The sequence below is a fragment of the Pteropus alecto genome, unplaced genomic scaffold, assembly GCF_000325575.1.
Source record: "Pteropus alecto unplaced genomic scaffold, ASM32557v1 scaffold7, whole genome shotgun sequence".
NCBI classification, from domain to species: Eukaryota; Metazoa; Chordata; class Mammalia; order Chiroptera; family Pteropodidae; genus Pteropus; species Pteropus alecto.
This window is the reverse complement of record NW_006494614.1, coordinates 58,085,968-58,112,353: the sequence shown is the minus strand read 5'-3', so window position 1 is coordinate 58,112,353 and position 26,386 is coordinate 58,085,968. Positions and strand designations below refer to the sequence as shown.

Below are 26,386 nucleotides of genomic sequence, written 5' to 3'. Positions count from 1 at the left end.
TAGCTGTTATTCCTGTAGCACTGATCCAATTTCACACTGCATTCACATTTGCTGTCACACAGAAGTGTTTCCTTTTTGCCCCTGAACATGCTATGAGTATTTCTGCCTCAAATTTGGATTCATGCTTTCCTCCAACTTGTAACATCCTCCCTTCCTTCTCTGGGTAAAAATTACATTTCTTCCCCTATGGTCTTGATCCCATACCATTTTCTCCTTACTCTGCCCACTTCTGCTATTGACATTCTGACTCTCCCTCTGACTCAATTTCTTCATCTGTAGATGGGGACAGTGGAAAAACACACCTAATAGGCTTGAGTGAAAGCATCAAGCACAGCGCACACTTCATCAAAGGCAGGTAACAAATGGGATCTATGATACTATCACCTTGATCTACTATAACATTTCCTCTCACCACCCTCTAGACCTCAGCCTACTTCCACTTCTTTGGCACCACATTTCACAGACTGTTTCTAGTAAGCCAGGACTAATAAATTAAAAGCCATGTGTTCAAGGTATCAGGAAAAAAAATTATCCAAAGCTTATAAACAAGGGCAAAATGATTGATGGAAATACTCTGAATATTATTCAGCAACAAAAGCCACCATAAGCCTTGATTAAAGACCACGGACTTAGTGAAATGACCAGTTACTTGTCAATTTTTGTTCAGCAAGAGATAAAAATAATTTCTGCCTAGTAGACCAGATAACCCCAAAGTTTTAGGTATGTTGCCCATTAACTAGTTTTGCTAATTCAGAAATATCATACTAACACTTCCTTGTCAAATTGCTCGTAACTCCCCTAGCTTCTAAATTATCTTTAAAACATGTCATCTTATGGTTTTCTCACAAATTGATAAATTAATATTTATATTTACTCATGAACGTGGTTTTACCTTTCAAAAAAATTATACATGTATAGTAGCTTGCTACTAGTTATCTTTTCACAGACTCAAGTTTAGATTCTAGCTTCCTAGTAATAACGGGATAGAGATAAAAAGGCCCGTGTGTACTCTATGAAGCTCTACACTTAGACCAGGTTTTCTCAACCTCACACTATTGACATTTGGGTTGGGATCATTCTTTGTGGTGGGGGCTGTCTTGGGTACTGTAGAATGTTGAACAGCATTCCTGTCTTCTATTCACCAGATGCCAGTAGCACCCTCTTCTCCTGCTATGGACAACCAAATATGTGTCCAGATATCACCACATGTCCCCTGAGAGGCACAATCACCTTCAGAGAACAATTAGTTTAGACTGTACTTCATGAGTAAGAATCCTAGACAGGTATCAGAAGGATCAGCAAAGATTCACAACGGCACACAGAAAATTATTCTCAATGTGCTTCAAAACCCAATGGCTATAGACCTAGCTTTTACTGGGATCTTCTTATAGACCCAGCGGTGTCAATGTATTTTTATCTATTCTTCCCTTATGTGTATAATCTCCATGAGACCAGCAACTGCAGCATCTGCATCTGTCTAGTTCACCTTAGAATCAGAATGCCAGAATCCTTAATGCCAAGAATAAAATCTAGAATTTACTAAGTGCCAACAGTGACTAGTGATTAGTAAGATTGATAAATATCATCTTTAGTTTAAGATAATATTTAAGCTGGAGCTTTAAATCACCTTTAAGAGTTACCCATTTTTTCTTAGGTATCTCCCATGTGTACATAAAGAATACATGTTAATAAGTTTTGGTTTTTCTCTTGTTAACCTACCTTTTTCTTAAAGAGTCTCAGCTAAAAATCTAACATGGGTAGAGGTAAAGTTTTGCCTCCCTTACATAAACTTCCTGAATGCCTCCTCTGTCATCACCCCAAGTCTTCCAGTCTGCCTATATAGACAACAGCTTTCACTAAAGTCATCCTGCGAAAACAGCTCAGAGCTTCACAGATGTAAATACCCATGAGATGAAGCAGAACCTTCTGCCCCCACTCCTTTATTATTGTGGTCCTCCTTTTGTAATCTTTGCCTTCTTCAGAGAAGCCAAGTTCTTGGCCCAGATGCGTATTTGCCTCTTACACCCACAACAATATCTGGTAGGTCTCCCCATCACCCTGTCTCCACCCCTGCCCCTGGCCCCCAACTCACTGGAGCAGTAGTTTGAAAACCTGAGGGACCATCAGAATTCCCTGGAGGGTAGGTGTGTGAAGACACAAATTGCTGGGTCCATCCCCAGAAGCTTTGATTCAGTAGGACTGAATCAAAGGGTAGAGAACTTGCATTTTGAACAAGCTCCCAGGTGATGCTGATGCTGCTGGCCCTGGTGGTCGAGGCCCAAGTTCTGAGACCCCAGAGTCCACACAGCTTGTTTTCTCATATGTGTCCTGTGAATCACTACTTCATGACAAACTCTATGCAAGAGTTTCCTTACCCCTGGGAGTTTGGGAAGGGCATTAGAAATGCAGTCCTGCAAAGCCCCTCTTTGAAACTCAAATGTACATTGATGCCTGAGAGACATTTAGTTGTGAAAAACAAAATACAACCTGGTTCACTTCTCTGGGAAAGTCCACAGTTTTCCAAAATATTAGCTCAGGCAATCCATTTTTTTCAGAACCCTTATTAACTCCCATAGAACAAGTACCACTTCATAATACACTTCACAAAACACTCCATTGGAAAAATGATGAGGAAGGGCTGAATCAGATAGTCATGTGGCTCTGTATCATCCCCCTGTTGTCACTTGGGAAGACTTTAAAAGTCATGGGGAGCCTAGCAGATACCCTATCACCCAGGAGTAGGCCACCTACGAGACCAGATCTCAGCTAGAGCCCTTTCGACTCCCAGCTCCTGCCCCAGACCAAACTGCAGCTACTCCACTAGGCTGGAGACCCAGGAAGGTATTTACAGTTCCTTAGCTTTGCCTTTATAAATCCTCATCCCCTAGGACCACAAACAGGTATCCTGGGTCTGGTCAGGTGGCAAGCCCTGCTTCCCTTTCCTATTGCACTATGCATGGCTAATGGTTTTGTCATTCTGCATTTTAAACAGGAAAGAAAAATAAAAATCATCAATTGAAGAGTGAAGGCAGAGAGGAATAAATTCTGTGTTTATGGGACTGGGAATCAAAGAAGATCTAGGGAGGAGGAGTACTGATGGGGAGGTTTTTGGGGGGCAAGGGAGTCTTGATTTGGAAATTGCTGGACGCTTAGTTTAAGAAGCAAGAACTCCTTCCCTTGCCTTAAATCTTAATTACATTCTCATTGCCAGGCTGAGGAATTCTTCAATTGAACCAGCCAAGGAGTGTCAAACATTCTTATTAATTTGAGTAAATCCTTTCAGCAATCTGGTTATCAATTTGAGTACAATAACAATTAGCATGTCAATTATTTTTTTTCTCTCTCTCCCTCCTTCCCTCTATCTCTCCCTCTCCCAACTCTGTACCTTTCTTCTTCTCCCAGTATCCCTCTCTCCTCCTCTTCCTATCTTAACCTCTCACCTCTCTCCCTCCCTCTGAACCACTTTGCTCATTACTTTTAAAAGTCGGCCACACTAACACATCTTCTTCTCCTATAGTCTCTGGGTCTTACTGCCAGGACCCTATACCAGAGATACCTGGGCCAGATGGGGATAATAACCAGTTGACACAAAGATAGATCTTAGTCCACTTTGCAAAATAGCAAAACAAAGTGAGGAACCACTGCTTTATTTTTGATGGGCCCAAGTTACCTGCAGCTCTGGACCACTAGAGTTGCTTTTACTTAATGAAACAGATGTGAACACTTGGGTGATTCAGGCCAAGAACAGCCTGGGTCATTTGCCAGGCCCAAGTTTCTCAGTATCTTTCTGCCTGTTTCTGATATCTAAAATTGAGGTACATGATAAGGCCCTTTTGAGGGATAGCCAAGTTAATAAAAGTAAAGAAGCAGAATGCCACTAGCATGTGATCAACACCTATAGGAAGTGCTGTGTGTACTTAAGGATGGCACACACCAGGAGCTCTGAGATTAAACTGCCCAACATTTGATTGTTTATTGAGACACACTTCACATACTATAAAGCTCACTGTTAAAATATACAATTCTGTGGGTTTTAGTATATTCACAGATTTGTGTAACCATCACCACTATCCAGTTTCAGAACATTTCCATTACCCGCAAAAGAAATTCCATCCCCATTAGCAGTCGCTCCCCATTCCCCAGCCCTAGGCAACTACTCATCTACTTTCTTGTCTCTGTGGATTTGCCTGTTCTAGGAAGTTCTTTCCATTTCATGGAATCATACAACATGTGGCCTTTTGTGTCTGGGACTGCCTGAATTTGAATTTCAACTCCAGAGTTCAAAAGATGTGTGACCTTTATTAAGTTCTCCCAGAATTTCCCCATCTGTGAGTTGGAATTAAAATTATAGTAGAACCAGAGGGAAAGGGGACAGGGGAGGGGGAAGGTAGATGGGGTAAAGGAAGTCAAATATGTGGTGATAGAAAGAAGTCTAACTATGGGAGGTGAACACACAGTGTAAATATGTATATATATGCCTTACTGTTAAAGTATACAGCTGAAACTTACGGATTTCGTTAACCAATGTCGTCATCAAAAATAAATTAATTAATTTTTTAAAAATTATAGTAGATATATCATTAAGTCATTAGGAGGATTGAATATGCTAATTAATACATCTAAAGTACTCATTCAAGGCCTAGCTCACAGTAAGTACTACTTAGATGTCAACCTCCATTATTGCTACTACTGCTAATATTACTAGTATGCTGTCCCTCTGCCCTAAGGATGTGACCGGTAGTGGGAATCTAAAGATAAATAGAGCACAGAGAACACAGCTCTTGCCCTCCCCAGTACACAGCCTGGTGGAACTTGTATAATTAGGAAACCAGCTTAAATGAATACAGTAAAGTCTTATCATTACACATTTAATTAATAGAAATCCAACTCTTCCACCAAAAAGAGAAGGAAAAAGAACAATTTAAATCCTGCAATTAAATGCTATAAAATTATACCATGCATATATTCTTTATTATACGTTGTACATTGCTGCATGCATTATACATTGTTACATACTGATTACAGCACAAGGTTGCATACACAAAACCACACACTGCAATTTAATGGGCATCTTAAGAGATTTCAAGGTTAATGACAACTCTGTTTGCCTTAAACCTTGTCTTTATAATACAACCCCTGAGTAAAATGTGACTCTATTGTACATCGGCAATAACAATTCAGAATAATTCCAGACAAATGAAATCAACCAAAAGCAGTCAGTTGAGTTGGGCATTAAGCTGCACTAGTTTCCAGTTGGTCAATACCCATTTGCCAAGAACCACTTTTGACCTCCACAAGCTCACAGTCTCATTTTGAAAATAAACTGTATAAGCATAATCATGAGAGGTTGGTGATTGGCAGAACTGGGTTTAGGAAACAGAGGGAAATAATTTCTCACCCTACCAGCTGACAGGACAGGCAGATGTGAAAAGGGCTGTGCTCTTCCCTGCCTCTGTCCATTCTCTTGCCTGCTTTGTCAGTCTCCATAGCACAGCACACATCACCACCTGACAGGTATCATATGTCTACCTGTTCATTTTTTATTATCTCTCCCTCAACCAGAATGGAAGTTTACCAGGGCAGAGACTTAGGGTACACTGTTCACTTCCGTATTCCCAGTGCTGAGAAGAGTGTTGAGCACTTAGTGGGTGGTCAGTAAGATTTGTCAGTGAATGAATGAATGAGGTTAACTGTTTAGACAACCTCCACTTTTCTCCCATCTTCTGTTCCCAAAATACCCATAGTCTGTTCCTCCAGCCTCACTCACTTATTCCTTATAATTGTTTAAAAGTAGTGGGAACATATCCAAGATGAGGCCCTAAAGTAGCATTCTAGGGCTTTGGCATACTGGTACCATCTAGTGGGAAAGAGAGTATCTGCAGTTGAATACTAAATCAAATTCAGAGAGTTTAAGAAATAACATAACTTTCCTTCATCATTAGTTCTACTGAGGAAATTTGTAGTTACACATAATGGTGGCAGCTGGACTCTCTTATATAGTCATGCCCTACCTAGGCATAGAATGCCATTCTAAGCACCTTCCATGCCTCTCCATTTTTATGATCAGGACTTTTCCAAAGCCACAAAGGCAAAGCACAGAAGCACAGAGAAATTAATGGTGCCAGGGACCACCCTTGACAAATGGAAGAGGGGCATAGGTGGATATACACCTCAGCCTCCCAACCTGCAAAGGGACCATCTGAAGTGAGTTTTACATAGTTTTTCCATGGAGCCCCAGCAGCAATGAGCCTCAGTTACTCATGACAGTAACCGGTTCAATGTCACACACTAAATTGTCTTTCTTTCTTGTTTCACATTCCTCACTTCTGTGCCCTGGAATCATTTCCTGATTGGCTCAGCTTGTGTCTCCATCACTGTTTGGAGTAATTCAATCCAATATAGTGTTTAATACCAATATATATTTGAGTGGCAAGAAAGCTTTAAGAATTATAATCCAAATAATTACTACAAAAGCCACAGTTTTATATATTTTGGAGCTGAGCTGAGAATTATGTTCCATAGTTGACTTCCAGCATCTTTTCCTCGATCCAAGTTAATATGAACTAATTCAATGATATGTAGTCCTAAAGAAATAGTACAATTCTCATAGTGACAAGAGGTCAAAGAAAATATATGTCCAAAGAGGGCATACAGTTTATGAAAAGATGCTCAAGGTCACTAATCATCAGAGAAATGTAAATTTACTGATGATGGCTATCAAACAAGTGGTGGCGAGAAAGTGGGGAAAAGGCAACCCTCATGCACTATTAGATAGATTGCAAATTGGTGCAGCCACTATGGCAAAGTTTGGAGGTTCTTCAAAAAATTAAAAGTAGAACTACCTTATAACCCAGCAATTCCACTTCTGGGTATTTATCCAAAGAAATCCAAAACACTAATTTGAAAAAATATATGCACCTCTTTGTTCACTGCCTCACTAGTTACAATAGCCAAGATATAAAAGCAACATAAGTGGCCATCAATAGACAATTGGATAAAGAAGATCTGGTACATACATACAATGGATTATTATTCGGCCATAAAAAATGAAATATTGGTAGAAGATTCAAGAAAACACAAAAAGGTAAAGGTTGTATATGCCTCCTCTAGCGATCACACCAAAATTATAACAAAACTATAGAGTAATCAGTACAGGGAGTCGCCAGAGGTCTCGCTGAACAGAAGCCCTACAGATAGGTTGCCTCAAATAACAGGTCGCTTCAAAACAGTAGGAGGGGCAGAGACACAAAATGGCCTGGTCCCACAAATGCATGTGGCGATTGAGAATCAGAAGGGCTATCTTGGCTATAGAGCTACCTCCTCCACCTGAGGAGCAAGGGGTCCTGTCCTGTCCACACACTGGGCTCACAGCCTAGAGTTTCAGTGCTGGAAAGAGAAGTCCCCAGAACCTCTGGCTGTGAAAGCCAGCGAAGGTTGTGGCTAAGATGGAGGGCTGCAGGAAGTGGAGGATTTCCTCTTAAAGGGCCTATGCCCAGCCTTACTCACTGACAGACTTACTCACTCCAAGCTCCAGCGGCAGCTGTTCAAGGAGTGCCAGGGACATATGAGAAGACACTGAGCTGTGGGCTTCAGGGCAAATGCTGGAAGAGTGGCTGGCTCCAGGACAGGGGTGCAGGCAGAAGCCACTGTTCCATTGTTAAGCTCTTCTCCCCCTCAGCCTGCAGTCACAAGCACCATCAAGCCAGGTAACACAAGTTGCTCAACACAGGGGATTCTCTGAGACTCTACTTCTCCCAGTGTGTGGGCCCACCCAAGCTGTTTCCAGTGATTTATTCCATAGAAATGAGCTGTCTTGGCTTCTGCTACAAACTTGCATAAAATCTCTCAAAGGCTCACAAAACCCAAACAAGCATCTAGCCTTGGCATGCCCTGTAACTCTTGCTGAGCAGCCCCAAGCCCAGCACCAGTGGCAACTGGCCTAAGTTACTGACTTGGCCCCTTGAAGCACCTATATGCCCAGCACGGGCAGCAGCCATATATGGATTGCTTGGTGATTCTTACCAGGTGGCCCCAGAGGTACACAGGTTTCGGCTGAACTTGGCCTGCAGCTGGACCCCTCTCAAGTCTATGCCAAGAGGCCCCACAGCACACCTACTACATAAAGCCACTCTACTAAGACTGGAAGACTTACGAGCTCTACCTAATACATAGGAACATATACAACAAGGCAGTCAAAATGGGGAGACAAAGAAGCATGTCCCATTTGAAAGAATAGAACAAAGCTCCAGAAAAAGGCAAGCAAAATACCAGATGCAGAGTTCAAAAAACTGGTTATAAGGATGCTCAAGGAATTTAGGGGAAGAGTAGACCTTTAACAAAGAGATTTAAAAAAAGAAACAAAAATGGAGATGGAATACATAATAGGGAGCCAGGGAGAAATAAAGACTACAATATCTGACATGAAGAGTACATTAGAAGGAATCAACAGAGTGGATGAAATGGAGGATCAAATCAATGACATAGAGGATGGGGTAACAGAAGACACCCAATCAGAACAGCAATAACAACAACAAAAAGAACCCCAAAAAAACGAAGGTCATTTAAGAAGCCTCTGGGACAATGTCAAGCATACCAACATTTGCATCATAGGGGTTCAAAAGGAGAAAAGAGATAGAAATGAATTGAAAATCTATTTGAAGAAATAATGATGAAAAACTGACTTGGTGAAGGAAATAGACATACAATCTCAGGAAGTTCAGAGAGTTTCAAATTCTAAGATGAATCAAGAGAAGACCACACCAAGACACATCATCATTAAAATGCCAGAGGTTAAATACAAAGAGAGAATCTTAAAAGCAGCAAGAGAAAAGCAGATAGTTACCTACAAGAGAAGTCTTTAAGACTGTCAGCCAGTTTCTCAACAGAAACTTTACAGGCCAGAAGGTCTTGGCACAAAACATTCAAAGTGATGAAAACTCAGGACCTACAACCATGATTACTTTACGCAGCAAAGTTATCATTTAGAATTGAAGGAAAGATAAAGAGCTTCCCAGACAATAAAAAGCTAAAAGAGTTCATCACTACCAAGCCAGTATTACAGGAAATGTTGAAGAAATTTCTTTAAGAAAAAAAAGCATGTATCAAAAATATAAATAAAGAATGGCAATAACTACATATCTATCAATGAATATTTCAAATGAAAAAGAATTAAATGATCCAATCAAAAGATAGGGTGGCTGAATTGATAAGAAAACAAGACCCTTATATGTGCTGCCCATAAGAGACTCGCTTCAGATTAAAAGACACACAGACTAAAAATAATGGGATGGAAAAAGATTTTTCACAATCGACCTAGAGGGTAGTGTGCTGAGTGGAGTAAGTCATATACAGGAAGACAAATGCCATACAGGACAAATGAACAAACCAACAGAAACAAACGCATAGACACAGAGAACATTTTGAGGGTTACTAGATAGGAGATGGTTTGAGGAGGTGGATGAAAAAAGGAGAAGGGATTAAGAAATACAAATTGGTAGTTACAAAATAGTCATGGAGATGTAAAATACAGCGTAAGGAATATAGTCAACAATATTGTAATAACTATGTATGGTGTCAGATGGGTACTAGATATATCGGGGTGACCACTTCGTGAGTTTTATAGGTGTCTAATCACTCCATCGTACACCTGAAACTAATATAATCTTGTATGCCAACTTGAATCAAAAAATAAAAAATATTATTTAAAAAAAGAAGTACAAATTGTTAGTTACAAAATACTCACAGGGATGTAAAGTACAGCATATATAATATAATCCATAATTTTGTAATACCTATGTATAGTGCCAGATGGGTACTAGACTAATCAAGATATCACTTTATAAATTATATAAATGTCTAATCACTTTGCTGTACTAATATAAAATAATATAAAACTAATATAAAATAATATCAAATGTTAACTGTAATTGAAAAGTCTTTAAAAAAAAAGAACCTTCACTGGATGTAGTCATGTCGACATGTGATGCCTGGAACTGCAGCAGCCATCCTTCAGGGAAGGTTTTGAATTGAGGATGGCAGAACAGAAAAACGGGAAGCACTTGAGTCTTTGGTGAAATCATGAACTGGTAAATTAACACTGGAAAGCATCTTATCTTTGGACTTCTTTTGTTGTTATGTGATAAACACTTAGTGTTTGAGAAAAAAAAAAAAAAAAAAAAGTCCGGCCTTTCTGGTCTCTGCCCTAACCCAGTTTCCCAGTTTGACCACTGAGAAGGTGGCTAATGGTTTCAATATGGGATAGGCAAACTACAATCCAAGGGCGAAATTCAGCTCTGCCTATTCTTGTAAATAGCATTTTATTAGAACACGGTCCTGCCCATTTGTTTACACAACATCTGTAGCTGCTTTTATATTGCATAGATAGCATTGAGTAGTTGCAAGAGAGATCGCATATTTACTCTATAGCTCTTTACAGAAAAAGATTACCCACCTGTAGCTTAAATCACTGGTTGCCATAGTTTTGGATTCCCAAAAGCAAAATTTCAAGAAACACAATAGAAAATGGACAAAATTTTGCTGACAACATTTTACTACTAAGGGCAAAACTGCCCTCTGTTTAATAACCAACTTCCTTTCCCAAATAATCGGATATTTTATCCCTAAATGAACTTTGGGGACGAACTTTCCATCACAAGAGAGGGCAGTGGATAAACTCAGAACAACTGCCAATCCATTTTAATTTTTTCCATAGCACTATCACTATCCAAAATTATCACATTTACTTATTTTTGTTATTTACTGTCTATCTCCCCCACCAGAATGTAGACTCCATGAGAATAGGCAATCTTGTCCTTCTTAATCACTGCTGCTTACCCAATGTCAAGCATCATGCTTAAGATTTAGTTGTCGACTAGTAAATATTTGTTAAATGAATGACTTAATCAAATATGGAATGTATAGATTGGGGTGCACAAATAACAAACATCCTGAGAGAGGCAGGCATCGAGGCCACTGTGTGGAGTGGCAAGGAGTGGGGCTAAGGGAGAGTGCGAACATCAACCAGCACTCGGATTCTGTGAGTGCTCGCTGCTCCATTGCCAGTACATAAAATGATGCCAGGCAGAGAATAGGCACTCAAAAAATGTTCACTGAACCAATGACTACTCTGACTCAAGGCACTTAAATTGAATTAAAAAGAAAAAAAGAAAACTCTTCTATTAAAGCAGAACTAAACTTCAGGTTAGATTCAGTCCAATTGCAATTCACTGTAGATCTGTGTGTCTCGATATAGTTACAGAGTGTATATTTCTCATTTTCCAATGGCTTGGTGAAAACATTATTGTAGACAGTAGAACTCAGGAAACACTAGCGTAACCAAGGAGTTCCTTGGCATCCCTAGGGAGGAAGGCCATCCAGGCTTAGGGCTCAACAGCAGGCAAGAAACTAGGAAAATGTCAGAGAATTTATCTGTACATTGGAAGCTTCAGAGAAGGCATACCGGAGCTGGTAACTGGCAACTGTGTTCTTACTGGGATGGCCATTCTTGCTGGAGAAAGCATGCAATGTGGGTGGATTGTTTGTCCCAGTCAAAAGCAAGGACTCAGAGACAAAGAGTGCATATGATTGTGGGCTAACCCAATCCTGAAGGTTGCAACCAGTAACCCAGACAGGAGGTCAAGGTCCCAAGACCACTTTAAGAGACCAGGAATTCAAAAATGGGGTCACTGCAGGCAGCCATCTTGACTCTAGGAGAGCCAGAGAACAAAATGGTCAAGGGAGAGAATTTTTACATCATTTGAGGGGATAAGGGAATAAGCTTATACACTAATGAAATACTCAAGAAAATGTACATGCACAGCAATCAGAAATGTAAGTTCAAACATTGGTCCCAGTTCTTAGTGGCTGTGTGGCCTTAGGGAAATGACAAATCACTCTGAACTTCTTTTCAACATATATAAAATGGAGATAAGAAGGGTTGACCCTAAGGGTTGCATTATTTGAGATAATGCATGCAATTGGCATACAGTAGTAAATGGTATAGCACAGTAAACTTACTATAATGATTTTGATATATTTGGAATAACAATCATCGTCATAAGTGCTCATGATGCTAGCATGCACACCCATACATACTGCCCTGATAAAGCCTCCTGGGAAACAGATGCTGGGAAGACATATCTAGAAGATAAGACCCCACCTTATCAAATGATTTTATGAGGCATGAAATCCCCAAGGGAACAATCTTTGGGCAGCTACCAATATGGCATTGGCAAATCTTTCTCTAGGGAGTAAATGTTATTTTTCAAAAGCCCATGAATTTTTAAATACACAAGCATGTTTCCCCCTCTAAGTTAGTCAGATGTTCAAAGCAGAGGTCCCACAGTACCTTCAAGCCAAAAATTCCCTTGGAGTACATTGCACAAAAGTTAACACAACCAACATTCTTTAGGCCCCTAGCATTTCTCAGTCATGAGATGAAGTCATGAGCATACACTTGTTTAATTCTCACCAGAACCCAATTGGGCAAGTATAGCTATTCTTTCTCTTTGTTTAGACACAAAAGGAAACAGAAGAGGAGGAAAATAAAGTAACTTATCTGAGTTCACATAGCATGCAAATGGCTAGACCAGGATTCAAACTCACTTTCCAAAGGATTAGAAGTCTCACTTAAGCTCATAAGTAGTCTAAGACCCACACTCCTCTGGGGCCTGGCAGACTATAGGCACCATCATTTTCCCTTGAGGACCAGGATTGTGTTGTATTTATCTCTGGATCCCAAGATTGCCAGCATTCTTGGCACTTGATAGATATTAAAAATTATGGGAAGAAAAAAGAAAAGATGGAAAGAAGAAAGGGAGGGCACAGCAATCCTTTCAATACCATTTTAGCCTCTATTGTTTCCTATTATAATAGTTACCAAATTTGTATTATTTCAGCTATTTTCTTGTTTCTTATTGGATGCCTTCAGTAGACTGCAAGCCCCATGAGAGCAGAATTCATTTCCATCATGTTACTATGAATTCCCTGAATACCTCAATAAATACTTAGCGAGTGGACAACTGTACATTCCTCACCTTTTGAGGATAATGTAATTGCGCTGCTGGGTTTTGTTGTTGTTTAAGAGAGCCGGTTGTTAAATATTTACTAGCACACCACTGATGGGCACTCACTTGAAGATTCTACTACTACACCTAGAAACATAAGAGTCGCCAAGGCTATATCCAATGTGCTGAAATCAAGGTTTGTTAGCATTCGCAAAATGATTGCTGAAAGTAGTAGATCATTATTTGCTCCATGTAAGAAATATTTCTAGTGCTGCTGATTGAATGTTCAAGAAACGATTAAAGGGCTTGGCAACGTTTCACTCAAATATCTTTTGCATGGAAAGCCTCAGAGATTGGTTAATTATAGAGGCTACACATCAGTCTCTCTAGTCAAGGGCATTTCCAGGTCTCCACGGTGCCCACCCAGATGCAAGCCTGGATTGTATCTATGGGCATTAGGATAACCAGGGCCCTGATTACCTCTCCTGAGGATCATTCCTGCAGCCTGGCTAACACCCCCATGGAAACAGCCCTCAGACACTGCTTAGGATGTCAAACACCTGGGTTCCTCCTTCAAGTAAGTGCCTCTAGCTTCTAGCCAATTGAGAGTGAGAACTCAATCTTGCATCCTTAACCCCTCCCTGGCCCTCATTCTGCCATCTCCAAACACAGCTACCAAACCCGGCCAAGTTCTTCCCTAAACATCTCTTGGATGCTCTGAGTAGGGTATGTGTGAAGTCTCTCATCTGCACTACCTAGACTGGCTTCTCTCTTCCACTTGTACCCAGCTCCAATCCATTTGCTACAATGAATCCAGGTGAGCTTTTCAAAATGGAAATCTGACCTTGTCACACTATACACTCCCCTCACTACGGCTGCCCATTTCTCCAGGACAAACATCAAAGTCCTTGCAGGGGTTGACAAGGCCCCAGTGGCTCTGGCACCTCCTAGCTGTTCCTCATGTCACTCTCTTTGGGCTGTGCCATGCTTCCTTCTGCCCAGAGACTTCCACCAGGCTGTGCCTTCTGCCACCCACACCTTCAAGTGTTCCTTTGTCTGTAAGCCTCACTACTCCTGCAGACTGTGACTTGAGCATCAGGCTATCAGGGAAGTCTCCATGATCCTTCATCTGGATCTAATGCCTTTCTTATATTCATTCATTCATTCATTCACTCATGTTTACTGAGAGCCTACTATATGCCAGGCACTACTCTAGGCCCTGAGGATACAAAAGTGAACCACTCAGGCAGCAACATATGCTATAATGGAGCTTATATTTTAGTGGAGAAAACAGACAAGGCACAGATAAGGAAAATATATAGAATGGCATGACCTCATCCAACTATGTTTCCTTCCATCATAGCAGTTGTCTCTGTTTTAAATTATTCATTAATTGATTTCTATCTTCCCTACCAGGGAATCTCTTGGGGTCTGAGCCCCAAGAAAGCAGAGGCTGAGTCAGACTTACTAACAAATGTACCCTGAGAGCACAGTAGGTCTTCTATGGATATCATAGATATTTATTGAATCCATTTGGTCCCAGGCGAATCTCTCTGAAGTCAAGTTGTTTGAGTGCTTGGGGCTTAGGAGGGACAATCTCCAATGACGTAACCCTTAAAGCCTCTCTCACTGTAACTTTGAGTCAGAGCAAAAGATAGCACACTTTTTCTGTGGGCATTTCCAGGTCTCCACGGTGCCCACCCAGATGCAAGCCTGGATTGTATCTATGGGCATTAGGATAACCAGGGCCCTGATTACCTCTCCTGAGGATCATTCCTGCAGCCTGGCTAACACCCCCATGGAAACAGCCCTCAGACACTGCTTAGGATGTCAAACACCTGGGTTCCTCCTTCAAGTAAGTGCCTCTAGCTTCTAGCCAATTGAGAGTGAGAACTCAATCTTGCATCCTTAACCCCTCCCTGGCCCTCATTCTGCCATCTCCAAACACAGCTACCAAACCCGGCCAAGTTCTTCCCTAAACATCTCTTGGATGCTCTGAGTAGGGTATGTGTGAAGTCTCTCATCTGCACTACCTAGACTGGCTTCTCTCTTCCACTTGTACCCAGCTCCAATCCATTTGCTACAATGAATCCAGGTGAGCTTTTCAAAATGGAAATCTGACCTTGTCACACTATACACTCCCCTCACTACGGCTGCCCATTTCTCCAGGACAAACATCAAAGTCCTTGCAGGGGTTGACAAGGCCCCAGTGGCTCTGGCACCTCCTAGCTGTTCCTCATGTCACTCTCTTTGGGCTGTGCCATGCTTCCTTCTGCCCAGAGACTTCCACCAGGCTGTGCCTTCTGCCACCCACACCTTCAAGTGTTCCTTTGTCTGTAAGCCTCACTACTCCTGCAGACTGTGACTTGAGCATCAGGCTATCAGGGAAGTCTCCATGATCCTTCATCTGGATCTAATGCCTTTCTTATATTCATTCATTCATTCATTCACTCATGTTTACTGAGAGCCTACTATATGCCAGGCACTACTCTAGGCCCTGAGGATACAAAAGTGAACCACTCAGGCAGCAACATATGCTATAATGGAGCTTATATTTTAGTGGAGAAAACAGACAAGGCACAGATAAGGAAAATACATAGAATGGCATGACCTCATCCAACTATGTTTCCTTCCATCATAGCAGTTGTCTCTGTTTTAAATTATTCATTAATTGATTTCTATCTTCCCTACCAGGGAATCTCTTGGGGTCTGAGCCCCAAGAAAGCAGAGGCTGAGTCAGACTTACTAACAAATGTACCCTGAGAGCACAGTAGGTCTTCTATGGATATCATAGATATTTATTGAATCCATTTGGTCCCAGGCGAATCTCTCTGAAGTCAAGTTGTTTGAGTGCTTGGGGCTTAGGAGGGACAATCTCCAATGACGTAACCCTTAAAGCCTCTCTCACTGTAACTTTGAGTCAGAGCAAAAGATAGCACACTTTTTCTGTAAAGGGCCAAATAGTAAATCTTTTAGGCTTTGTGGGCCATATGGTGTCAACTCTGTTGTTATAGCACAGTTGTTATAGTACAAGCACAGCCACGGACAATTATATAAACAAACAGGCATGGCAATGTTCCAATACAACTATTTATCAAAACAGGCTGCCGGCAGGAATTGGCCCATAGGCCATAGTTTGCAACCCTTGAGTCAGTTGACCCCAGATGCCCAGCAGCTTATGGTGGCTGAAGGCAGAGCTGTGTGGCCCAAGCCAACTATGGATTCTGCTGGCAGGGTCCAGCAACTTTCCGCAGACCCTACGTCAATTAACAGGGAGATTATCACACTCAAGCTTCAGGCATTTGCAGGTACGATCTCCTGCAGCACATGGAAGAGCAATCCCCTGCCACTCCCAGAGGAAAGAAACTTTGGCCACAGAAATGGAGGCTGCCACGTTCCTTGCAGGGTCCCCAGACTCCTCCAGAGGCTGAGCTCATTTCCTGGCCCTGCCCAGGCATGTGGCAGGGCTTCTCTCAGCTGAGCAGCTGCTGCCCTCCACCCTAGCCCAGCCTGCGCTCAGCTGGGAGACACAGGGGCTTTGTGCTTCTGTAGCAGATTGGGTAACACGCAATAGGCCTTTGAAATGAGACATGACATGTCAAAACCTGCCGATGCTAATGCTAATTTTTAGGAATTTGACTTCTGTTGGCAACTGACAGAGGAAAAACAATCAATTTTTTTTTTTGTATTTGTATGTAGTTATATTTATCCTGATCTTTGGGGTCTGTAGCTATGGAAAACAAGAGTTATCTGAGGCTTACCTGCTGTTATGGGATGAGTGGACAGATTTGTCTAGTATTTACAGAGCCAGAGAACATTAATTATAGCGTTAACACTATGTGTAGACTGTGGTGGGTGTTAACTGCTAAAAACAATTACAAAAACATCACACAAACTCCAGTTGGTGCTAGGGGTAACAATATCCTGCGTATAAAAGTACTCTAGGCAACAAAGCTATGGATCTAACATTACCCTGAAGTTACAAATGCTCTGTTAGCTCAGTCCTTCCACAGTCTCCTGCAGAGCTAAGTACGATAAGTATTGTGATGTTCTATTATACTCATACTGATGGTGAGCAACGTTGTCAGAATGACAATGCTCAGGGTGTCACTGTACTCCAAGAGCAATGATGTTCTTGGTATAACACTATGAACAGTACACTCAGGCCTATATATCCTCTGGTGGTCCCAGAGCCTCTTGGCTGCTGATGCACGACAATGTTTGGGCATACCAACACTCTGGTATTCCACCAGTCAGTCTGACACAAAGCTGCAGTGTGTCACTTCTCTATTCTACATGGAATGATGGCCTGGGTGTTGTGTTATGTTGTTCTGGGTATCCCTAGTTGCCTAATGGCACTGATAATAATAACATTCTCAGGGAGAAGGTGCAGGCCTTTGGTCATGTTCTTTCAAAGTACACCGATGGATTTCAATCAGAGCAATCAAAAAGAGGCTAGTCCCTTCCTTTTCAAATAGCCTATCACTGAAAAACTGACTACATAAATTTGATCAGGCCTCAAAATTTGTGAAAGCAGTTCTCAATGCAAATGGCAATCAGGGCAAGTGGGTAGAATTAGCGAGTACAGTGGGCTGGGCGGGTAGCAGAGAGTGGTGGGATTGTGACAAACTAAAGAGGCATATCCTGCCTAAAGGGGGCAGTAGTGACCTTGAAGTGTGGCCTTGTGGAAATGCAGCTCTCAGGTTACCTGACCTTCTGACATTTTTTAAAAATGCAAGAAACCTAGATTTTTTTTTTAATGTACAATTTCCCACTCTTCAAAACATTGGGGCCAAAGAAGGTACATCCATGAACTACATTTGGCCTGTAGCTGCTATTTTGTAACTTCTACCTAGAAGCCAGATTTGCAGAATTGAAATGGATGGACTTCAGCACCCATCAAGCAGACATCTTGAGATTCAATTTGCTAAGCCAAAGAGTGACACTTCACCTCCATGAACCCTGGCTCAGTCTGCATTATAAGTTTGAAATGTCATTTCTTTCTTCTCTAGCCCGCCCTTAGCTGCTGCTTCTCAGTAGAGAAAGAAATCGCTTCCCACCCTAACCCTAGAATAAAGCTATTACTTAGTGCCTGAAGAAAATGCAGGGACTCCTAAAATCCAGCTCATTATTATTTGTACAATATGATCAGGTAGAGGAAGCCAGGCTGAAGTCCATAGGTGGCTGCAGAGGAGACAGGCTGTGGGGAATTGTATTGGCAGCATCCTTCAGGAGGGTCAGATTCTACAAGGCGTGTACACACCTTGCGGACAGCTAAGTGAAAACGATGTCAAAACCACTGGTCACTTGATTCGATTCTGCTCAATTGATTATTGTAATTGGATGACAGACTGATTTTTCTTTCTCCTTTTCAACTGGTGTTGGTGAGTGAGCAGATCTGGCCCATGATTCATTCTTCTGGGTAGTTACCCAATGGGGAATATTATCTATCTCCTTTCACAGGCAGAACTGTGCCTGCCTTTTGGCTGCCTAAAGCATAAAACCAGGTCCAACCGAAGTCAAATGCCAGGAAATTTCAGTATTTCCTTGCATTTCATATTGCATTGTCCACAAAGGTCTTTGAAATGTTCCCTGCTCTAATACTCAGAGGGGAAACATAGTTGAAGAATAAAATAGAACAGAAACAACTATAGTAGGGAGAAAAAGGTGGAAAGAAAGAAGGAAAGATACTCACTGCAAAATGACAGGATTTCTCATTGGGGGAGCTTATAGCAAATAATTGGGAATGAGGAGACTAGTTTGGTTTTAATGGAGCTGCTATACTGAAGTTCTTTAAAATATGAGCTATGGATTCAGAATTTTGTAATGCTGTGAATGGAGCCCTCTTCTGGAGAAATTTTTCAACAGCTGTTAAAACAAGATCAAAACACACAGAGATGGACACAAACACACACATGCAGAGGAACAGGAAATACTCTTGGTTATTTAGATGATATGTCGTTCATATGTGAATCGAATCCACCATTTGTCCTTTTCCTTACCTTTCATCAAATAGAAATTAACTCTACTCCTTAAGAAACTGTCTTTTGGAAGGAGGGAATGAAAAAAAAAAGGGTATTCTCATGAGCCTAGCTATATTTTTACCTAAATAGTGAACTTTGAACTGAGACTCAATGTACAATCTAAATGCTGGTACTTTTAGATAATGCAGTTATTGAATATATTGGTTTGTTGGGCAATTTCATTATAACACATAGAGAATAGTACTAGAGGAAATAGATTTTATTTAATGGTAAACCAAAGGGCTAAAGATAGAAAAGGGGAGAAGGGAGGGAGGCAGAGAAGGGGAGATTAGCTAAGATGACTGTTAGGGCTTTTAATATAGACTGTGGCATTACATAAATTCCAATCACATATTTAGCCTTGTAGTTTATTAAATCTCATTGGGGACTTGCTAAAAAAAAATTGTTTGGATGCATTAACTCTACCACTTTGATTTCTCTCACCACTATTATATCTCCCTGTTCTCCCCGGCATTTTCGAAATCTTACAGGCTATCACATGGTGAACTCTGATCAGGGCAGGGTTGCTACTGCAACTCTCAGTCTTTTCATTAAAAAAGTTCTACAAATAAACACCACCCTTAAAATACAATATACGAAGTCACAAAGGGACCAGAAAACACTGATTCTCACTTAAAATCCTGAAAATCAAGGTTCCAACTCCAAGAACGAACTAGCATTTTAAATGAACATCTTGGAATTCTGTGGAACATTTTTAGTCACTCCCAAGTGACTGCTCTCTAAATCTGAACCACTCCCTAAAACTTTAATTCTTGGGGGATTATTCATTCATTGTTAGAACTTTGGGCTAGTTATGATAACCTAATAGGGGGAAAATCATATTTACAGTGGAATTTCTAGCTCATGCCTCTCTTGTTTCACATTCAATATTTATTATAGCCAAATTCCAGAGGCCACTTCTGGGACAGCCTTTCCCAAACGCCCCAGGGGAGAAGAGAGGTGACTGTTCCTCAGCTTTACCAGCTTCCAGCCATTGTTGCTTAGAATTCGTCATCCCTCTTCCAAAATGCCTAAAACAGCAACCTAGCCAATAAACTCACAGAGACTGACGGCTTCCAAAGCCAGACCCAGCGTACTACAACTGAGGTGGAAAAACACACACATGCTTGCCTGAACACCACTAGGGCTGAGTGACTAATTTGCCTTATTACATTGTTTTTCCCTTTCTACTGTTTTCTCTCTATTTCAGGAAAGTTTTGTTTTTTTTCTTGTTGACTCATAGGTTCTGAGACTTTCCTCACTTTTTGTACTGTGGCACACAGAGTTCTGCACTTGAACCTCTTGCTGGTTAAGTGAAATGGACCAAAATGATTTCTCTGCAAGGTGCTCTTGCTATCAGGATATCAATCACTATCCTAATGTGGACATTTGCTCTGATTATGCATAACAATCTAAGAAAGAAATAAGCCTTTCACAGTAAAACCTCTGCTTCCCCATTCTAAAGAAACTGAGCGAGCTGGGAGCCTTTAGAACCCACCTGTGCCACCTGCGCCCTGGGTGAGGAGACACACCATTTGCTTTGCAAAAGCCATCAATGCAAGAAAGCCCATAGGGCATAGGGATTGCTGGGTGCTGTCATGTGGTCTGTCTTGCTCAAAGGGAGGCATAACTTTGGGAAAGCCCTGGAATCTAAACTGAGGTCAAAACATGCCCACTGAGAAAAGTACTGTAAAGTCCTGGGTGAGGCGGTGGCAAGTGCTCCCAGACACCAGCAGCTCCCAGTGTGCCCAGCCTTATGGTAAATGCATTACCTAGGACATCCTGTTGAATACAATCCAATTTGCCTAGCAATCCTAGGACGGTGATAAGATTATTTTACAGTGGAGAATCTGGAAGCTCAGGGAGGTTAAGCAAAGTGGTACCACTAGCATATGGCAGAGAAGATCTGTCTGAATCAGAGGTGTGCTCTCAACCACCTAGCTAAATTGGGATATGTATAAACACATACAATCTCAGGGGTAGTTAGAATCCAGAAAATCTGGAACACTGGTTCGCAGACAGGCATAGGGTTTTTGGCAGGACTTAAGGCTACAGGGACCCCGAGAGAATCAGCCCGCAAAGCCCTGGTAGAAGAGGAGTATAACTGAATGGGGGCTGTGTTCCAGGGAAGAAGGAAGTCGTGAGTGGGGGAGGAGGCTCAGCAGCCACGCACCTTACTCTGCCTCCAAGCACTATCACCCAACCCCCACTCCCCACTTTGAGTTATTTCCATGGTCATTGCATTCCTGGGATACTGGCCCATTTCCAAAATCTAACTCCAACACTTATCCAGCAATGGTCTCCCCTTAGAAGCCTGCACTGCCTCTCTACATCCTAATCAGCCCCTGCCTGGGACTCTAGCTGCCTCACCCCGCTGTCACCCATACACTCACACATGTGACTCTTCCCCTGGCACCCAGGAGTCTGGCCAGGAACTAAACACCCATTTCTAGCACCCCGAGGCACTCCCTGTCTCCTTTTCTCCTCTCTGCCTGGCGCTGCCTTGATCTTACTCACCCACTTGTAGGCTGCCAGCTCATTCCAAGTCCTACAAGCTGCCAAGGAGGCCTTGGGGGTACTAGGTTGTAGTGCTCTCAGAAACCACAGGCCCCAGAGCAGGGCTGGGTGTGCCCCGCAGTCTCCAGCACCTCAAGTCTGGCCTCCTCTGAGTACCGCTTTCCTGCATACAAACTTCTCAAGATCTCCAAGATGCAGAGGTGGTTGCTGGAGGACCGTGCCTCCATGCCCCGCTCTCTCCCAATCTCCCTGCCCTTTCCTCGAGTCGCAGCGCTCCGAGGGTTAACAGGCAGCTGCAGCCAGGGTGGGCAAGGCTTGAACTTTTCTCTGCGCTCGGCTCGGCGCCTGCCGGGGAAGACAGCAGAGGCGGCAGTCGGGGCTTAGGGCCGGATCTCCTGCTAGCTAGACAAAAGGGGAGAAGGGGGCTTGGGCCTGCGCCCTGGCGGTGGCGACGCGCTCCGGTCCTTCCTAGCCCACGGTTGGGGAGTGAAAGGACCCCTATGCCGGCGCGCCCCGCGCCATTGCCTGTGAGCGACAGCAGCAGCCGGGCTGCGGCGCACGGTTGGCCTGAGGCACCTTCCAGTGCGCCACCGGGCTGGGTGAGGGGGCCCGGGAGCTCCGGGGAGTAGGCGATGCCAGGCCGGCCACTCCAGCGGTGGAGCTGCCTTCCTTCCGGACTCGAGCGGCGCTTCCCCTGCACCGCGCTTCGCTAAGGAAAACCAAGACTCCTTGGAGTCGCCTCGGACTGAGTCTTTCTCCAAAGCTTGAGTCTCCGGCAGAAGGCAAATCAAAGTTACCCTACTTGATGTAGCCAAGAATGTCGCCCCTCCTTGCAAAATAAAGGACTCGGGAGCATTCTCTTCCTCCCCTGAAGGAAAACACACACACACACACACACACACACACACACACACACACACACACACACACACACACACACACACACACACGCGAGAGCGAGCACACCCCCACCCCCAGCATTCTCTTCCTCCCCTGAAGGAAAACACACACACACACACACACACACACACACACACACACACACACACACACACGCCAGAGCGGGAACAGCCCCCCACCCCCTTCAGGCCCCTAGGATCTCCAACGCTGGGAATGACCTCCCTTCCCTGTCTTTATCGCTACTCAAGGAGTCCGCCAGCTCCCCAAAAGCCCCCTTGCTATACGATCGGCATGCAGAAACGGGGCGCGGGGCGCGCCCGGCAGCCCCTATTCCCTACCTGGGACAGGAGAACGCACAGGACGAACGGAGTTCTAGGCTGCATTTTGCCCGACTAGAAGCTCCCGGCGGCGTTTTCATTCATGCACGCGGCCGCACTGAGCATATTTTCCGTGGGAGCCAGGCTTTGAGGAGAGGCTCTGCCTCACCAGCCAGCCAACTTCCCAAATAGATCAGCGGCAGCATCACGAAAGCATTGGGTAGAGGCTGATGACCAGGACCAATGGCTTTACAAGACGGATTCCTTCATAAAGCTCCCTCGTTTTGCATGGCAGATACGGGGCGAGCACCTCGCACAGAGCTAGACCCTCTGAGGAGGCAGCCCATTTGCTTTTTTGGACTGTTGGGGCCCAGCCTCACAAATCACGCTGGGTAACGCCAGCCGCTTCCACTTTTACAGAGAATGGAATTGCACTGGAGACTATCGGCCACTTCCAGCCCAGTGCAAAAAGATCTTCTTTATTAAAATGTTAATAAGATCCACTTTGTTTCCAATAAATCAAATAAAATGATCCCAGCAGTTCCAGCCCTTTCTACGCCTGGAAAGACTTGGCAATGGATTTTTTTCTTCTTTTTCTCTCTCTCTCTCTTTTTTTTTTTTTCCAATGTGGCCCAAGTCATGAAGGTGTTTGGTGTTTCCCTACCATCTCACAAATCACAAAAACGACAGATCAATTCTAGCTTGAAGAAAAAAAAATCCATCAAGGGGCGATAGATTTTATTAACTGCTCAGGTGAGAGTCTGACTGGCCTCCTACTACACAAATGTACATCTGGCACCCAAGTTGGGGCCATGATTTGAGGAAATCTTTTTTTTTTTCCCCTTTATGAATGTGATCTCTTAATTGCTCCTAGCTATCCCTAGAAACTCAGAACAGTAGTAGCCACTGCTTAGGGATTTTATAAATGGGGTCCTATGGGAATGAGGGTAAGAGGAGTATCTTGGTCTGCTTTTCTTAGTAGGAATCTAAGAATATGCATTAAAGACCTTTCTTTGTCATTTCCATGCAGCCTCCTAAAAAGGATTTAAGGTGTTCTATAAAGAACATTTGTGCAATAGAATTTATGCAACCGAAATAGAAAATGTGAACCAGGAGGAAAAATTCAGAAAACTGAAATGCTAAACCAAAACTCTAATATATTTGCTCTGATTTGGATCTGAGCTTCCTGAGGACTAAAGCAATAAAAGAAACACGTAAGTTACATAGTTCTTACTATAGAAATATATATACAAATATTTTTCTGACATAATTTCTCTTGATGCTGAATAGTGGAATAAACATATAATGTGATATCTAATATAACAGGACACTGAGCAACAGACCATGCTAGGATCCAGTGAGCTGAGCTGTATTCTCAGCATCTGGCACAGGGCCTGGAACATGGAGATGGGCATTAGTATGGGTTAGATAGATGTCTAGGCTTAATCGAGAAGTAGTAAGGGTGGGTGGGGCAAAGATTTCAGAGCCACATTGCCTAAGCTTAACCCCCAGCTCTGCCACTGACTAATAAGTTACTCTGTGCCTCTGTTTGACTACTGGTTAAATGAAAATATAAATCATAATGAACTCATAGAGTTGTAGTGAGGATTAAGTAACAAAATAACCATTCAATAAATATAAAATGATGCACTTTTAAAAATTTCTTAGTTGTCAGCTGTTCTATCACAAGGTCACCTCATGTGGTTCCAAGGTCACTAATGAAGATGCAATGTCATCTGACCACCTGGCTGCCTTAGCCAGTGCTGGCCTGACAGATGGCAATGTTGGCCAAACAGCCCCCAGAAAAGCCCAGAAAAAGTGAATTTTGCTGCTTCTTCCAGCTTTCCACTTTCCTCTTGTCTAAGTAGACATCACCCCTGAGCTTCTGAGAAGTACAGTCACAGTGTTTGATAGATCGTATGCTTGTCTTAGCTTGGAATCCATGTATATGGAGATCCATACCCACATTGCTCACCAATAAGAGTAAAGCAAGGTACTTTGGAGTCAGATCGTCTTCAAATCAAGGCATCCCAAAATGTCCTGATTTTTCTCCATTGAGAGAGAGAAAGAGAGAGAGAGAGCGCAGCGAACACTTTGGAAAATGATAAACCCTGATAAGGGGTAAAGATGGCAGAAAGATGATGTTCTAGCCACATTTCCACAAGCAGCCACTTAGAGAAGCCTCTAAGAGTAAGGTGTTTTCAAGACTGCACATGTACAAAGTACAAAGCAGTATTATTGATTTTATAGTTCTGGTCCTTTCTGTGGTCTCCCTATACCATCATCCCTACTGCTGCTCACCATGCAGGTCCAGTCTTCCCCCTTCCTGGCACATGGCAGAGTTGCACTTGCTGCCCCCTTGTGGTTAGCATGAAAATGTATTGACTGGTTCTAGCCAATAAGCTGTGAGCAGAAGTAATGACCAATGCCACTTCAGGGCTGGGACATTGAATGGCCAGTGTGAGACAGGCTGCTTTCCCTGGAATAGGTGCTGAGATGAAGATTTGTACAGGTGGCTTATTGGGAAGTTGTTCTCAGAATCAACAACTACAAGAGGGAGGGAAACAAGATTGGCAGAGGGAGGAGGTGAACACAATTGCTGTGACAGTAGAGGCCTCAACCAATCCCAGGGGAACTCTGAGGCTAGAGTGATCCTTCAGAGATGACCCTAATAGAGTCAAGGGGCTACATCTTCATGCTGTTGGTGGGCCAGCTGTTGGATATTCCCGCAAGGAGGGGAATAATTTGGGATGAGGCAGCTTGGTTCGGCCAAAGGCAATATTCCATATTTCATTATTTATACAAAAAACTAAAGCACTGACCTACAACAGGTAATGGGAGGCTGTGAGTCCCAAGCTGCAGATGACCTCATGAATCTGACGGTACCAGTAAAGATAGATGTAGATTTGCCTGATCAAAATTCTGCTGACTCTGTCTCTACCCAGGAGCTATACAGGCATTTGCCAAGGTCCTGGGGTTTTGTCCTAAGCTATTCCGTGTGCAAGCAGAGTGGCTCCAACCAACCTCACCTGATTACAAGTGGGCGTGCCCAAAAGGCCAGTTCCCAGCCCTTCCTACCTTAGTCCCTATACCTTAGATTTTTAGAGGCTGGAAGGTATTAACTTGCAGAATCTTCTTAGGCCTTGAGGCTCACCTCTAGAAACCCAAGGAAGCTAGGAAGCTGAAAAAAGATTTGTCCACAAAATGAGACCTGGGTGGGATCTCCAGACTTCACTTATATTGGAAAATTTACTTTTACTCTCCAAGCCTCAGTTTCTTCATCAATAAAATGGAAATAATGACATAACAACACTCCAAGGACTGTTGTAAAACATGATGTTATTTTTTTCCTTCTATACCCTACTCCCCTCTACTCTTAGAGAATATGAATTTCATCAAAACATGATATCAGTTTTTGTTCAACGAAAACAAGAGAAAAGTTATTTTATTCCAATGATAAAAGGCCTTTGAAGAAGAAATTTATTTTTGTTTGTTTGACCTTGCTTACCCAAAGGAGGGTTTTTTGGCTGATGGATTGACTGATGATGGCAAGTAAATACTGATGCTTAAAACCACCTCCTACCTATTCCTGCTCTCCATCCCGCCCGACCCCCCCAACCCACCC

The 26,386-nt window shown here is 42.8% G+C and overlaps 1 protein-coding gene across 2 annotated transcripts in view; it reads right to left on the bottom strand.

Annotated features, from left to right (window-relative positions):
• CDH13 (cadherin 13) overlaps positions 1–23,121 on the bottom strand; it is a 962,058-nt gene extending 938,937 nt beyond the window's left edge. The window contains exon 1 of one of the 2 annotated variants that reach the window (XM_015600622.2): positions 22,783–23,121. In XM_015600622.2, the coding sequence (XP_015456108.1) occupies positions 22,783–22,827 (45 nt within the window). In that variant the 5' untranslated portion in view covers positions 22,828–23,121. The remainder of the gene's footprint in view (positions 1–22,782) is intronic. The other variant, XM_025042649.1, reaches the window with a different exon arrangement.
• Between the last annotated feature and the right edge of the window lie 3,265 nt (positions 23,122–26,386).